We start from the raw sequence: 13,431 nt of genomic DNA, 5'->3' as shown, positions 1-13,431 counted from the left end.
ATCACTTGACTTTCACTTATAAAAGTCTTAATCTGTAGACTAACGTTACAATAATAGTTGTTTTCTGGTTTTCGGAAAAATATAGATAACAAAAAGTATTTAAAATATATTCATTAACTGATGGGAGAACTTCCCCATGGAAAACTCGTCGCCGTCTCCGTCTCCCTTCATGTTTTGTTTGCAAACAGAAGCCATCCACGTGGAGTACGTCTCAAGTGCATTGCGGGAAATGTAGTTTTCAGATTTGCGTGTGCGCGCTGCGCCTAGTTCGAGAAAAACTACATTTACCGAACACAACAATCTCAGCTGATGCCTGCGGGCGCTCTGCTGACATAAATCTCGGTACAATTTGTTTTCGTTACCGAGACCTCTCGGAAGGGGGAAGTTAAAAAGAACCAGTGTGTTACGACCAGCAAACACATTCAACCGCTCGGAGACGGGCGCTTCGTTCTGAGGGATTTTCAGTCTCCTGTTTTTGTGCAACGCGATTTCCTTCTGTCAAGGTTTTATACTACTGTACCAGGTAAGAATACTGAAAACCAACTCACCAACTCAATTATTGTTTTATGTTATATTATAGAATAAAACAGAAATGTTTACTGAGTGTTTTGTGCTGCTTCCTTAGTTACGTTGATGGCCGTGTTTTGTCACCGTGTTCATAATTGTTCCCATAATCTGCGTTACATTATGAGATTCCGCACATGGACTACAGTTGAACATGTTCAGTGACACTTTCCACCTTCTAAAATTATTCATAGAGTATGGATTCATAACATACAGTAAATATTTAACCAGTACATGAGTATTTACATTCATATAACACATATAATAATGCAATTGTTATATATATGAGATGTTATATATGAGATGAGATAAATGCTGCAAATGTAAAATATATGTGTGTGCACTGTATATATTATACTGTATATTACATAATATTCTCTGTTTATCACCATATTACTGCCATTACTATTATTAGTCTGCATGCTACATGCTAGTAATGTTCACATATAGTGCATGGATAATATAGGCTTTTTATGATTCCCGTATAAGCTATGTTGTGTTCACCTGAGTTTTATATTATAAACAATTCAGTAATAATGTTATGTTATTGGCACATACAGTGTGCTTGATACACAAGTTATGAACCAGTTTTGTTCACTTGTAATAACATAAGGGGGAAAGTATTTAAAATCATTAGTTAAAATTCTACAGAATGATATAAAAGTACATTTTCACTGTATCTGATGTCCACAGGTTACGACACTGGTTTTAGGTCCCTATCCAGACAGAGCAGTGCAGCCATGGTGTTGATAGCAGGTCGGAGGGTTAACTGGGACAGCTCGTCAGCAGGGGCTCGTGAGTTGCCAGCTGTTAAGCGCAAGGTGTGTGAAATTGATTCCAAGCACCTGAATGGCTACAAAGCCTCCTTTGATTTCTACCCGGGGAGCTCGCACTCCGAGAGTGTCCTGCAGGTGTTCAACGAGTTCCGCGACAGCCGTCTGTTCACCGACGTGGTGATCAGCGTTGAGGGCCGCGAGTTCCCCTGCCACCGGGCCGTGCTGTCGGCCTGCAGCAGCTACTTCCGTGCAATGTTCTGCAATGACCACCGCGAGAGCCGTGAGATGCTTGTGGAGATCAATGGGATCCGGGCAGAGGCCATGGACACTTTCCTGCAGTATGTCTACACAGGCCGTGCCAGCATCACCACCACCAATGTTCAATCAGTCTTTGAGACCTCCAGTCTCTTCCAGATCCTCACTCTCCGCGATGCATGTGCCAAGTTCCTTGAGGAGCAGCTCGACCCATGTAATTGCCTGGGCTTTCGTCGCTTTGCGAATACCCACTGCCTCAATCAGCTGTCCAACTCTTGCCGCACCTATGCTCTTCAGAACTTTGAGGAGGTGATACAACATGAGGAGTTTCTAGACCTATATAAGGAGGAGCTGGAGGAGTACATGGCCAGCGATGAACTAACTATTGGCAAAGAGGAGATGGTGTTTGAGGCAGCCATGCTCTGGGTGTGCCACAGGGAGTCTGAGCGCAAGTCCATGCTGAAGGATCTGCTGCAGCATGTGAGGTTGCCTCTGCTCCACCCCAACTATTTTGTGCAGACAGTAGAAGGTAACCAGCTGATCCAGGTTGCTCCTGAGTGCTACCATTTATTGCATGAAGCTCGCAGATACCACGTGCTGGGCAATGAGATGATGTCACCCAGAACCCGCCCTCGCAGGTATGAATATAAAATCAGTATTTTCCAATATTTTTTTGGAAAAGTTTACAGGTGTTTTTAACTTAACTATGAAGTATCTTTTCAGTAAAACTGCTCTTGTTATTCAGGGTGGTAGTAGCCTAGTGGGTAACACACTCGCCTATGAACCAGAAGACCCGGGTTCGAATCCCACTTACTACCATTGTGTCCCTGAGCAAGATACTTAACCCTAAGTTGCTCCAGGGAGACTGTCCCTGTAACTACTGATTGTAAGTCGCTCTGGATAAGGGCGTCTGATAAATACTGTAAATGTAAATGTAAATTTTAGGGGTCAATGGTGGGTGACGCAGTATTAAGGGAGCTTTAATCAGATTAACGAGAAAATGTGTTACCAAAAGCGCAACAGCTGCACATAAAACACTATCAGTAATAAGCTTGTAATGACACCAATTACAGTGGTTAAAGATGAAAAAGAGACAGTTGCAGAAAAAAATGGATGGATGAATAGGAATGGTTTAATGTTATGCCTAAAAGGCAACCAAAATGCCAGAGCACACCAAGCTGTCATACTATTTTAAAAACAGTTCTTTCTAAACCATGGCTCATGGTAACTGGCAGAGATGATTACTCAATGCCATGATGTAATAACCTGTCTGTTTACTGTCTGTGAATACGAGGAACTTGGTTTAACAGAAATGCCATGCTCTGTTCTGCCGGCCCTGTGGCATTTGGCAGCATCTGCATTCTAGCAACCTTATTCAGTAGTATGTGAGTACATGCATTAGCCTGAAGCAATACCTGCCCTTGTTTAGAAAAGGCCTGAAGTTCCTCTGGTAATTGCAAAAGCCTTTAGGACATTTTTTTGTTGTTTACTATCTTAAGAATAATTGTGAGGAATTCAGGGTCTTTGTGTTTCTTCCTGAAATGTTGTAGCTAAAGGTAATTGATTCTCAAATGTGTCATGATGAGTACCATCTCCAAAAATGTAGTGCTGCAAGTATAGTTATAATCCCTGGCATTAACAAACCTGCTGTATTTAACTAATTTGCACATGAGGCAATTTTATTTCTAATAAGAATATTATTAATTACTGACTGTTATCCGCTGTCACTGCTGCACACACAAGTGATGCTGTACTACACTGAGCATATTGAAAATAAAATGCACACTTCATTTAACCAGCAGCTGTCAACATTAACAATAATCTCAGAATCTCCTGGTGTACCTCGAAAGAGAGCCAGAGTACCAGAGTTTGAGAAACAAGGGCCTGTATAATTCAGACTATGACAGCTCATAACACAGATTTTTTTTTATCACAGGTCCACAGGATTCTCTGAGGTGATTGTTGTGATGGGTGGTTGTGAGAGAGTTGGGGGCTTCAACCTGCCCTACACAGAGAGTTACGACCCTGTAACCGGAGAGTGGCGGATGCTTGCCAAGCTGCCTGAGTTTACCAAGACTGAGTATGCAGTCTGTGCCTTGAGGAATGACATCCTTGTCTCAGGTGAGCGTTTCATCTTTGTGTGTTGACATATGAGCTATTTAATCTTTTTCCAAGAAGAATATCATCATTAAATGAGAAGGGAATGCAGTAAAATGTGGAGGACAGGTCAAGCAACTGAACATTACAAAAACTAAAATTGAGTAACACAATTTTAAACATGTGGTTTTGTCACCAGGAGTTTAAGATCTGTTCCACATGTTTTTGGCATTTTGTTTTCCTAAGTATGAGTCAAAACCCACCAAGACCTCCCTTTTAAAAACAATCATCTGTGTCAGTTTTTACAAGACAACGTAATGCAATGTGTCCTCAGTTACTGCAAGACCCCCGGAAGGCTCCAGCTTTTCAGCAAGCTAATCAGCCTTGAAACCAAAAGCAGTGACAACAGCGGAACGTTGTTTCAAGGCTAATTGTAAAAGGACAGAGGTTGGCTCATGGGGCTAAAAGATTGTGGGAAAGGGGAACAAAGAGATATGCCCATAGTCGAATGTGCACTGTAAAATTGCTTGTAACTGTCTGTTGCTTCGGCAAGTTTTAACTTGAACATGGGTAGGTCGATTTTTACAGTGTAGACGTTTTTAACAAGGTATTGGAGGTTGAATCTCTGTATACTTATATGGGTTTGGCCTGGAATATGTCCGGAACAGCCCTGAAAACTGAACTGAGCTGAAACTGGATCACGTTATAAGCATGAAACGCACTGTACTTTTGACCGGGACAGATCAGCATGAGCCGCAACTGCCTTCATGCTGAATAAAGGCCTCAGTGATCACCACACAGCAAGGGTGCTGTGTGTAGAAATAGCATAACGTCCTCCCACCAAAGATAATATTATGGACCGTAATAACAAGTGTGTGAAGCAGTCTTCACAATGGCTGTAGGCATGTTTGTGCCTGTTTGTGAAATGAAGCGGTTAACCCTCCTTGGGATAGGGTTAAAAATGAATTATTTCTGGTCACCAACACATTCAGAGAAATATCATTATGTGCTTATGCGTTCTTTTCAGATACGTGTGTATTGCTTTGCGTATGGACCAAGTATCCTCCAATGTCTCTGTTTGACCACTACATACAACAAACCTCTGTCCCTGTCTACTTTATATATATATATATATATATATATATATACACACACACACACACACACACACACACACACACACACACACACACACACACAATAGTCCTCTTTTGACTTTTGAGATATGCAGAGGTTTTGTTGTGGCCCTGATTTGTCTTGTGACACTAGGTTGTGCTCTGTCTGTTCCTTAGACAGCAGAAGGGAGCTGTTGTGTACTGGAAGGCAACAGGACTCTATCAAGATCTCATATTAGGCTTGTGCATTATTAACCAGATTTCCAACAACTGGGAATTCAATAAAACATTTTGTGCTTTGGTGAACTCTAGTGATCATTTTACCATATAATTTTACCATATAATTATTTCACTACCCCTTCTCAGTTACACTGTTGGCCTTAGCATAACAAATGTTTATTTTGTTATATATATTACAATTATATCTGAATTGGGGTGTGTATAAGGTCAGCCAAAATGCCATAAATGTAAATATTAAGTTTACAATAAGATTCAACACAAGAATCTTTACCCCTAAAATGACAATATATAGCATATAGCATCAGGATCCCAACTGCTCATGAAGTGCAATCAAGGGGAATAATTTTACAATCAACAAAATAATGTTGACACCTTTCTATCATTTCCATTACACCATAAATCAGTTCTCTCTATTCTGTGTCCATGTCAGAATTAAAGCCGGTCAGTGTCTCCTTAACACGTAAATACTTTTTTCAGCAAATGATCAAGATGACTGCATTTTTCAGATGCCCTTATCCAGAGCAACTTACAATCAGAAGTTACAGGGACAGTCCCCCTGAAGCAAGTTAGGGTTAAGTGTCTTGCTCAATGTTTGCTTGATGTTTCAGGGGGTCGCATCAACAGTCGTGACGTTTGGATGTACAACTCACAGCTCAACTTGTGGATTAGAGTGGCCTCTCTTAACAAAGGACGCTGGTGTCATAAAATGGCTGCTGTTCTGGGAAAGGTAAAGAAAAGAATAAACTTAAATGCTGATTCTTTAAATCTGCATGTTTGCCACAGTTGGTCAATAGCCATATAGTTATTTGTTACTATGTGCAAAAATCAGTACATAGGCTAGGTATGTGTGAATACAGTGGTATGGGCATTATTCGTATGTGTTATATAATATTCTGACAATTGTATACCAATGAAATAAGCACGGAGGCTGGAATGCGTAGCTTTAGTAATTGAATCCTACTGCCATTATTTAGTCTGTGCCCTGTGGCCAGTTCCTCACAAGACTGGGACTAAAGCTGTGTTCCTGCGAATCCTGTTTTCCTTATGTTCCTTTCCAGAGTACACTAGTGATCTGTTTACTCTGGTGTCTTTCTTTCCATTTTATTTTGCTCTCCAGGTTAACAAAGAGACAGCAAAACTTAACAAAGCAGTCATGTCTTGAGGCTATAAAATGCATCCATTCATTAATGAGACAAAAGTGCATGTGTCCCACTATTTAAACAGGGGAGCTGAATGACATATTAGGTTGCACATTTCTCTGTCTTTTGTCCTCTTAATTTCAGCTTTCAGTGCTTTTTTTCCCTCCAAATACTCAGATGAGCAGAACATACAGTGGGGCAAAAAAGTATTTGGTTGCCACCAATTGTCCAAGTTGTCCCACTTAAAAGGATGAAAGATGTCTGTCATTTTAATCATAGGTACACAATCATAGAGACAGAATGTAAAAAAATCCAGGAAATCACATTTTATAATTGTATGATTTTATTCAAGTTCAAGTGAGCTTTATTGTCATTTCAGCTACATACTTGTTAGACAGTACATACTGTTGCATGTAACATATAAACAAAGTTACATACTGACATAAAGTGCATGTGTGCGACTGGCAGTGCAAGAATTACATTTAAGGCAAACAAAACGTGTAGATTACAAGAACACAGACAGCTCTAAACTAGTGAAATGAGTAACAAAGGTGCAAAATAAAAATTGTGCAAATACCACTGTGTAAAATGGAATAGTGCAATAATATAATGTAATAATAATAATGTTTGTCAGTCCAAAGAGGAAAGTCCCTGAGTGTTCAGGTGTTTGATGGCCTCTGGACAGTCTGGCCATGAGGGCCCAAATGCTTCGGTGAAGAGTGCGTGTGAGTGGTGCGGTGCAGTTACAAACCATACAGTGATGCAGCTGGTCAGAAATCTCTCAATATTCACGCTATTGAAGGTGGTGAGAGATGGGCTTTCCTCAGCCTTCACAGGAAGTAAAGAGGCTGCTGGGCTTTCTTGGCTGTTGAGCTGGTGTTGAGAGGAGAGGTTCTCCTATACATTAACTTTGTGTTCTTTGACAATCTCCACATAAGATCCATCAAAGTTCAGTGGAGAGTGGTTCCTCTGTTCTCTTCTGAAGTCAACAATCATCTCTTTTTGTTTTGTCCAGATTAAGAAACAGATTGTTGACCTTACATTAGTCCATTAGTTGTTGCACTTCCAGCACCAGCATTGGACTGAGCACACCGCCCTGAGGAGCTCCATTGTCTGTGTCTGTAAAGGCGATTTGCAGTTGATTCAGGGAGGAGAGCAGAAGGGTCTTCATATGTTTCATGACCAGCCTCTCGAAGCAATTCATCATGATAGGTGTAAGTGCAACAGGACGGTAGTCAATGAGACACGACACTGTAGATTTATTTGACACAGGGACAATGGTGGTGGCCTTGAGACACGTTGGAACGATGGGGCTGCTCAGTGAGATGTTACAGATGTCGGTAAGAACACCTGCCAGCTGTTCTGCACATTCTCTGAGCATCCTCGAGGGATGTTGTCTGGTCCAGCAGCCTATCCTGAGTTAACTCTGTGAAAATCCCCTCTCGTTGAAAGTCTACATATTAATAGACTTTATGGAGAACTGACTCGAGATTCAAATCTTGTCAGGGTGTGGATTCTGCAGATCGATAATAGCGCGTACAGCACACAGAGCGCCTCCTTAGCATTAGCGCTGGGTGTACAATCCTATTATGAACTCTGAGGTGAATAAAAAGGTCTGCATCTCACATTCCCAAACTACACCAGCCATGAACAGTTCTTGCACCATTCCATGTTGATGTAAACACATAAGCCACCAGTAAGCCCGTCTAGCTTGCACAATCACTGGCTGCCAAATACTTCTTTACCCCACTGTAAAGCTGCTTAAATGTTCACTGCTGTGGCCATGCAGAATGTTGGCAATTTGTTCTTGCAAGTGTGGTATAAATTACAAGAATTTTTCTGTGGAGAATCCTCATTAGAAAAAAAGTCTTCTGATGACCCAGCAGTGGCCTTGTTAACAGATTTTCTGTGGCTCCAATGCTCTGTCTGTCTGTGTGTGTGTGTGTGTGTGTGTGTGTGTGTGTGTGTGTGTGTGTGTGTGTGTCACTTCTTGCTGCATATTTCCTGCCAGATGGAGTAATCTAGGTCAGCTGTTTGCTTTCCATTTAGGAGACACAAGTGTCAGAGTAGCTTTATTTACAGTGCTGCTACTATTGAAGAAAGAGGAACAGAAGACAATCAGTTTTATAAAAAAAAAAAAGAGTAGGACTTGTGAAGGACAGGTTTGAGGCTGTCACAATAATCACATATGGGCAATTTGAGAGGAGGTTTGGAAGTTCTTAGGTGCCTCTCGCATCTGCACGATAGAATCTGATCATCTAGCACGCCCTAAATTAAGACTGTGGCACAAGCATGGGGCATTTGTCTTGCCTCAGGTCCCAATAGGAAGAGTGAGTGATCTGGCCAAGGGCTCTACAGGGTGACTGCAATAATGTGTTACCATAATGTGTAATTTCCCCACAACCTTTGGGTTATTAAATGCAGGTATACATGTGTATGCTTACATGTATGCAGGTGTATGTGCTGGGTGGCTATGATGGGCAGTGTCGTCTAACCAGTGTGGAGAGCTACGACTCCTTTTCCAACCGCTGGACTGAGGTGGCCCCCATGAAACAGGCCGTCAGCTCACCAGCTGTGGTCAGTTGTGCCGGGAAGCTGTTTGTCATTGGTGGAGTACCTGAGAACAATGGATTCTCCAATAAGGTCTGTCTCTCAGTTCTACAGCTCATTACATATTATTGTCATTATGGGGTGTTGTGTGTGGAATTCTGAAGAAAAAAAAAAGATTTAATTCATAACATAAATGTGGAAAATGGATGCACTGTGACTTTCTTTCTGGATGCATTTTAGCACTGAAATACAATATCTCATCAATATCAGAGGATCTTCACATTTTCTGGCAAGCTTTTTCCCAAGTAGCAGCTTGAGTTTAAAGTGTTCGCTAGATGATCAATTGTTTCATCTCTCTTTATACACTCTCAGTTCCTTGTAAGTGGCATACGACACTGTGTGAGCTTTACATTTTTCCTGGGAAATGCTGCAGGCATTCATTCTTAAGTTCCTCTGAAACACCTCAACCATACACAGTCTGGAAGGTGGATATTTTGAATACTTGTACATCAAGCATAGCCTTATAATGATGTGCTCATCAGCCAGAGATCATGTGTCAAACCACAAGATTGGTTTATCCATTGATTTATCTTATCTTCAAGAGCATTCCCTTGTGTTTTTTTTTTTTTTTTTTGTGAAGCCAGGTGGCTTAAAAATGCACAAAATATTTTTACATTTCAGGTGTTGGTCACAAATGGAGATTGTTTTCTGACTCTTTTATATGTAAATGTTCATCATTTGTTCAGATTTTTCAGCATATCAATTCCCATTTGGTGTATGTGTGCATTTGTTTGTTCTACACCTCAGTCCCCCCACTAAGACAATTAAATTGCAGATTCAAAAGATGAAAGCAGCCTGTAACTGGTTGCAGTTACCCAGAGTGGCATTGTGGTGGGGATAGCATCAAGGGCATTGGTTAAAAAAAAAAAAAAAAAAAAAAAAAAAAAAAAAAAAAAAAAAAAAAAAAAAAAATATATATATATATATATATATATATATATATATATATATATATATATTTGCTGCTGCCCGTCATGCCCGTCATTTCCATTGCCCATTTGCAGAGAGTAAGATATCATCTGCCCGACCACAATAAATACCTGCACTCCACTCACAAATAAACATATAACATTTCAAATAAAGGAAAAAGGGAACACAATAGTTGCACAATATGCCAGATGCAAATATGTCTCGCTTCCAGTTAACAGTCATGGATAAGTCAACCTGCTTGAAAAACAAGCTGAGGGAGTAGGATGTCATTTGTGGAGTGTCTTTCATATCGCTCTTTTGATTTGTTCAAGAATGCAGTGAATCCTGACAATCCTGTTCTGCCCCAGGTCCAGTGCTATGACCCTGACACTAACAGCTGGACCTTGAAGTCTGACATCCCCATTGCCAAACCCAACATCACCGCCGTGTCTTTCAACAACCTCATCTATGTGACCGGTGGCCTGACCAAAGCCATTTACTGCCATGACCCTGCAGTGGACTCCTGGATGCATGTGGCTAACACGTTTAGCAAACTGGTAATTCCCAGTTCAGTTATGCACCCTACACCATATGCAGGGCTTCATGGGAGAAATACAGTGGCTCTAAAAAAATGAATGAATTAAAAAAAAAATGTAATTTATATTAGCCCTGTGGTGGGCTGGCACCTTATCCTGAGTGAGTTAGAGGGAGTAATTTACATTAGAAATGATATTAATGAACATTTCCTTGTGTTACAATAAAACATTTATAAACAAAAGACTTTTCCAATTGAGACAACTCATTAGGCATTTTAAGTCAGCACAGCATATTTTAAAGAAACTTCCTATTATTTTTATAATAAATGTTCATAAACTGAGGTAATAAGGCAAACAGGTATGTGCTTTTACAGTTTGTCAAACCAGTTGGGGCCAAATATGTCATAACCAGGACAATATACAGGTGGTATGATACCTCAAACAGTCAAAATGGGCACAAAAAAGGGGCATTTATGCTCTCAAACCCAAATAGACACAACCTGTATGATCAGGGAATGATGAGACAGGGAATGTCATGCTGATGCAATGTCATGATGGTGACATAATATAATATCATTTCAAATCTGTAGACCATTTACATGTGTGGGTTTTATTATTACAAATGATATTTAGGTGTGTGTGTCTGATGTTTTGTTTACCCACATGTATCTTGACAGGAAAGCTGTAGTATGTCAGTTTGTGGTGGAAAGATCTACATTCTGGGGGGCCGAGGAGAGACGGGCGAGGCCACGGACACCATCCTGTGTTATGATCCCTCTGCAGGCATCATCACTGGGATGGCAGCCTTGCGACGATCCCTCTCTTACGTCGGCTGTGTAACAATCCACAGATACAATGAAAATTTAACCTGCTCCTAATTAGGTCTGGAAGAAACCAGCGGAAGAATGTTTTCTTCCCACAACTATTCTCTGATTGCTTCCTTCACTGGTTTTTCACTTATGTGCTCATCAGTGATAACTTTGATGACAGTGCCATTGTGAAAGCGGTTAATAAGCAGTTTCAGCTTCCTTCCTTAGAATGCCACAGCTGTAAGCATGAAACCGAAGGAATGCAAAACATTTTTCAAAGCAACAGTTAATTCCTGTGTGATTATGTAAATTTTTCTCTTCTGTCCCTTATACTTAGCATTTTACATTTTTATACACAATGTTTTTTTATAAATGTTTTGTACTTTTCAACTAGTTGTGCTGTGCTGTCCTGTATGGTGCAGATATGCTGTAGAATGGGTGGCTGTTTTTTTTAAATGTGAAACATAGTGGTTACATTCGGTGTTAAAACGAATCTACACAATTGCTTTTGTTCAGGACTGACCTTTATGGGGAGCATGTCAGATTCAGAACAGGTATTAACAAATATATATGTGCTGTGATTGCATATTATGGTATGATAATTACTGTGAAGGCCTATTCCTTGTACCTATTATGCATTTATCTTTTTGTATAACCAGGAACCCCATCAATGAATTTCTACTAGTGTAGTGTTGTTAGAGTAAAGTTATGTTAATATTGGTTTTATACATAAAACTGATATGTAGTGAATAGAAGGCTTTACTTTATTTTACCTGTCCTGATACAGCTTCCAAATGCATCACAGAGCCATGACCTGTATTCTTGTCAGACCTCATTTTTGTTTTTGATAGATAAGATCAGGCAATTGAGATGTAAGAAATTGTATTCACCAGATGACACCACCTTCCATAGAACTAGAAACCAAACTGAAAGCAATCAGCATTCTTCTAGATATGTCAGATGCAAACATGCATTTTTTATTAAAACCTATTTATATGCATAACACATGATCAGTGGACATAACTATGTACTATGTGTCTCTTAATAGTTATCCAAAATGGTGTGTGTGTGTGTGTGTGTGTGTGTGTGTGTGTGTGTGTGTATTTATGACTATGTATTTACATTTTTCACATTTACATTTATGAAACTGATTTCTCTGCGAGTCTCCCTTCTTGTATTTGCTGCCTTTCCACTTTTAGTTTTATTTGTCTCAATAAAGTTTTTTTGCATGCCAATATTTGGCTTAGAGTTTAGTGGTTCTGGGGATATCAATATATATCTTGAATGTCTTTTGATTATATTTTTTAGGTTTTTGATCATTCCTTTGTTGAAAACAGGTTTAAATGTACACAGATGTAGTGATAGCTGCAGTTAAGGCAACTGGACATTTTAATTTGCATGTTTGCTCAATGACAGGTTTTGTGACTTTGACCAGATAAACCAGCTACTCATAATAATAGGGATGAAAAGATGTTTGGTGATCAAATACATGGTGGTTGTACACTATGTTTAAAAATGTATAATTCCAATTATAAAGTTTACTATAAATACTATTGTTTTTCAATGCACATATAAAAGAAAACACAGAAATATAAATACAATGTATACCAGGTGTTCGAACCTTGATTTGAAATGACATTACTGTTAGGTCACGTGTTAGGTCATGTGTTTCTTCCAGGATCTCAAAAAGATTATTTGCAGTGGTGGCCTAGCGGTAAAGAAAGCAGTCGGTTTGAAACCCGATCTGCCAAGGTGCCACTGAGCAAAGCATAGTCCCCACACACTGCTCCCCAGGCACCTGTCATGACTGCCCACTGCTCACTCAGGGTGATGGGTTAAATGCAGAGGACAAATTTCACTGTGTGCACCATGACACTTATTATTATTATTATTATCATCAGTGGTATCTTCTGTCAAAATACATTGTTACATTTTTTTACATCCTAAAAAAATCCTACCATTGGTTCATCAAACCAAAATAATCCTCAGATTGGAAAAAGCAGAAAAGTGTTGCAAATCAGATGTTTGCTGTATCTGTTTTTCTGTCATGTTTTTAACAGAGAGCTTGGATATATCATGTGCAAGTAACACAGAACATGCACATGCCTTTTTAAGAAATAAAGTATAAAGGCCAAAAAATATAACAAACAAATTGAACATAATTTAAAGAAATGTAACTAAAACATCTGTACTAAATTGAAGGGACCCAATCATGTGGATTTTTTTTGATGGAATGCAAAAATCAAATAACATTTATAAAAGAACGTTTTTTATTAATTTTGGAATTACCTAATTATCGTTAGACGCGGGGTATTTAAAAGTGCATGAATTATTATTTGAGCAACAGCATATTGCCTCAACTCAACAGCCCTCTTGAAACC

The 13,431-nt window shown here is 39.6% G+C and overlaps 1 protein-coding gene across 1 annotated transcript; it reads left to right on the top strand.

The window, feature by feature from the left end:
• Positions 1 to 311: 311 nt before the first annotated feature.
• On the top strand, positions 312 to 12,271 carry klhl24a (kelch-like family member 24a). The gene is made up of 7 exons (XM_028975269.1): positions 312 to 523; positions 1,258 to 2,233; positions 3,532 to 3,716; positions 5,656 to 5,774; positions 8,641 to 8,829; positions 10,074 to 10,262; positions 10,919 to 12,271. The coding sequence occupies exons 2-7, from the start codon at positions 1,305 to 1,307 to the stop codon at positions 11,117 to 11,119; spliced, it is 1,812 nt and encodes a 603-aa protein (XP_028831102.1). The 5' UTR covers positions 312 to 523; positions 1,258 to 1,304; the 3' UTR covers positions 11,120 to 12,271.
• The last annotated feature ends 1,160 nt before the right edge of the window (positions 12,272 to 13,431 follow it).

This window comes from Denticeps clupeoides, chromosome 4 (genome assembly GCF_900700375.1).
Source record: "Denticeps clupeoides chromosome 4, fDenClu1.1, whole genome shotgun sequence".
NCBI lineage: Eukaryota > Metazoa > Chordata > Actinopteri > Clupeiformes > Denticipitidae > Denticeps > Denticeps clupeoides.
The sequence above is the reverse complement of the archived record's forward strand: the minus strand, read 5'-3'. Positions and strand labels throughout refer to the sequence as shown.

Bases quoted from the DNA above. Each gene is read 5' to 3' on its own strand.
- klhl24a (XM_028975269.1), top strand. From the start codon at position 1,305: ATGGTGTTGATAGCAGGTCGGAGGGTTAACTGGGACAGCTCGTCAGCA. The intron at 5,775-8,640 runs GTAAAGAAAAGA...ACATGTATGCAG, and splicing joins TGGCTGCTGTTCTGGGAAAG to GTGTATGTGCTGGGTGGCTA. The intron at 10,263-10,918 runs GTAATTCCCAGT...GTATCTTGACAG, and splicing joins CTAACACGTTTAGCAAACTG to GAAAGCTGTAGTATGTCAGT.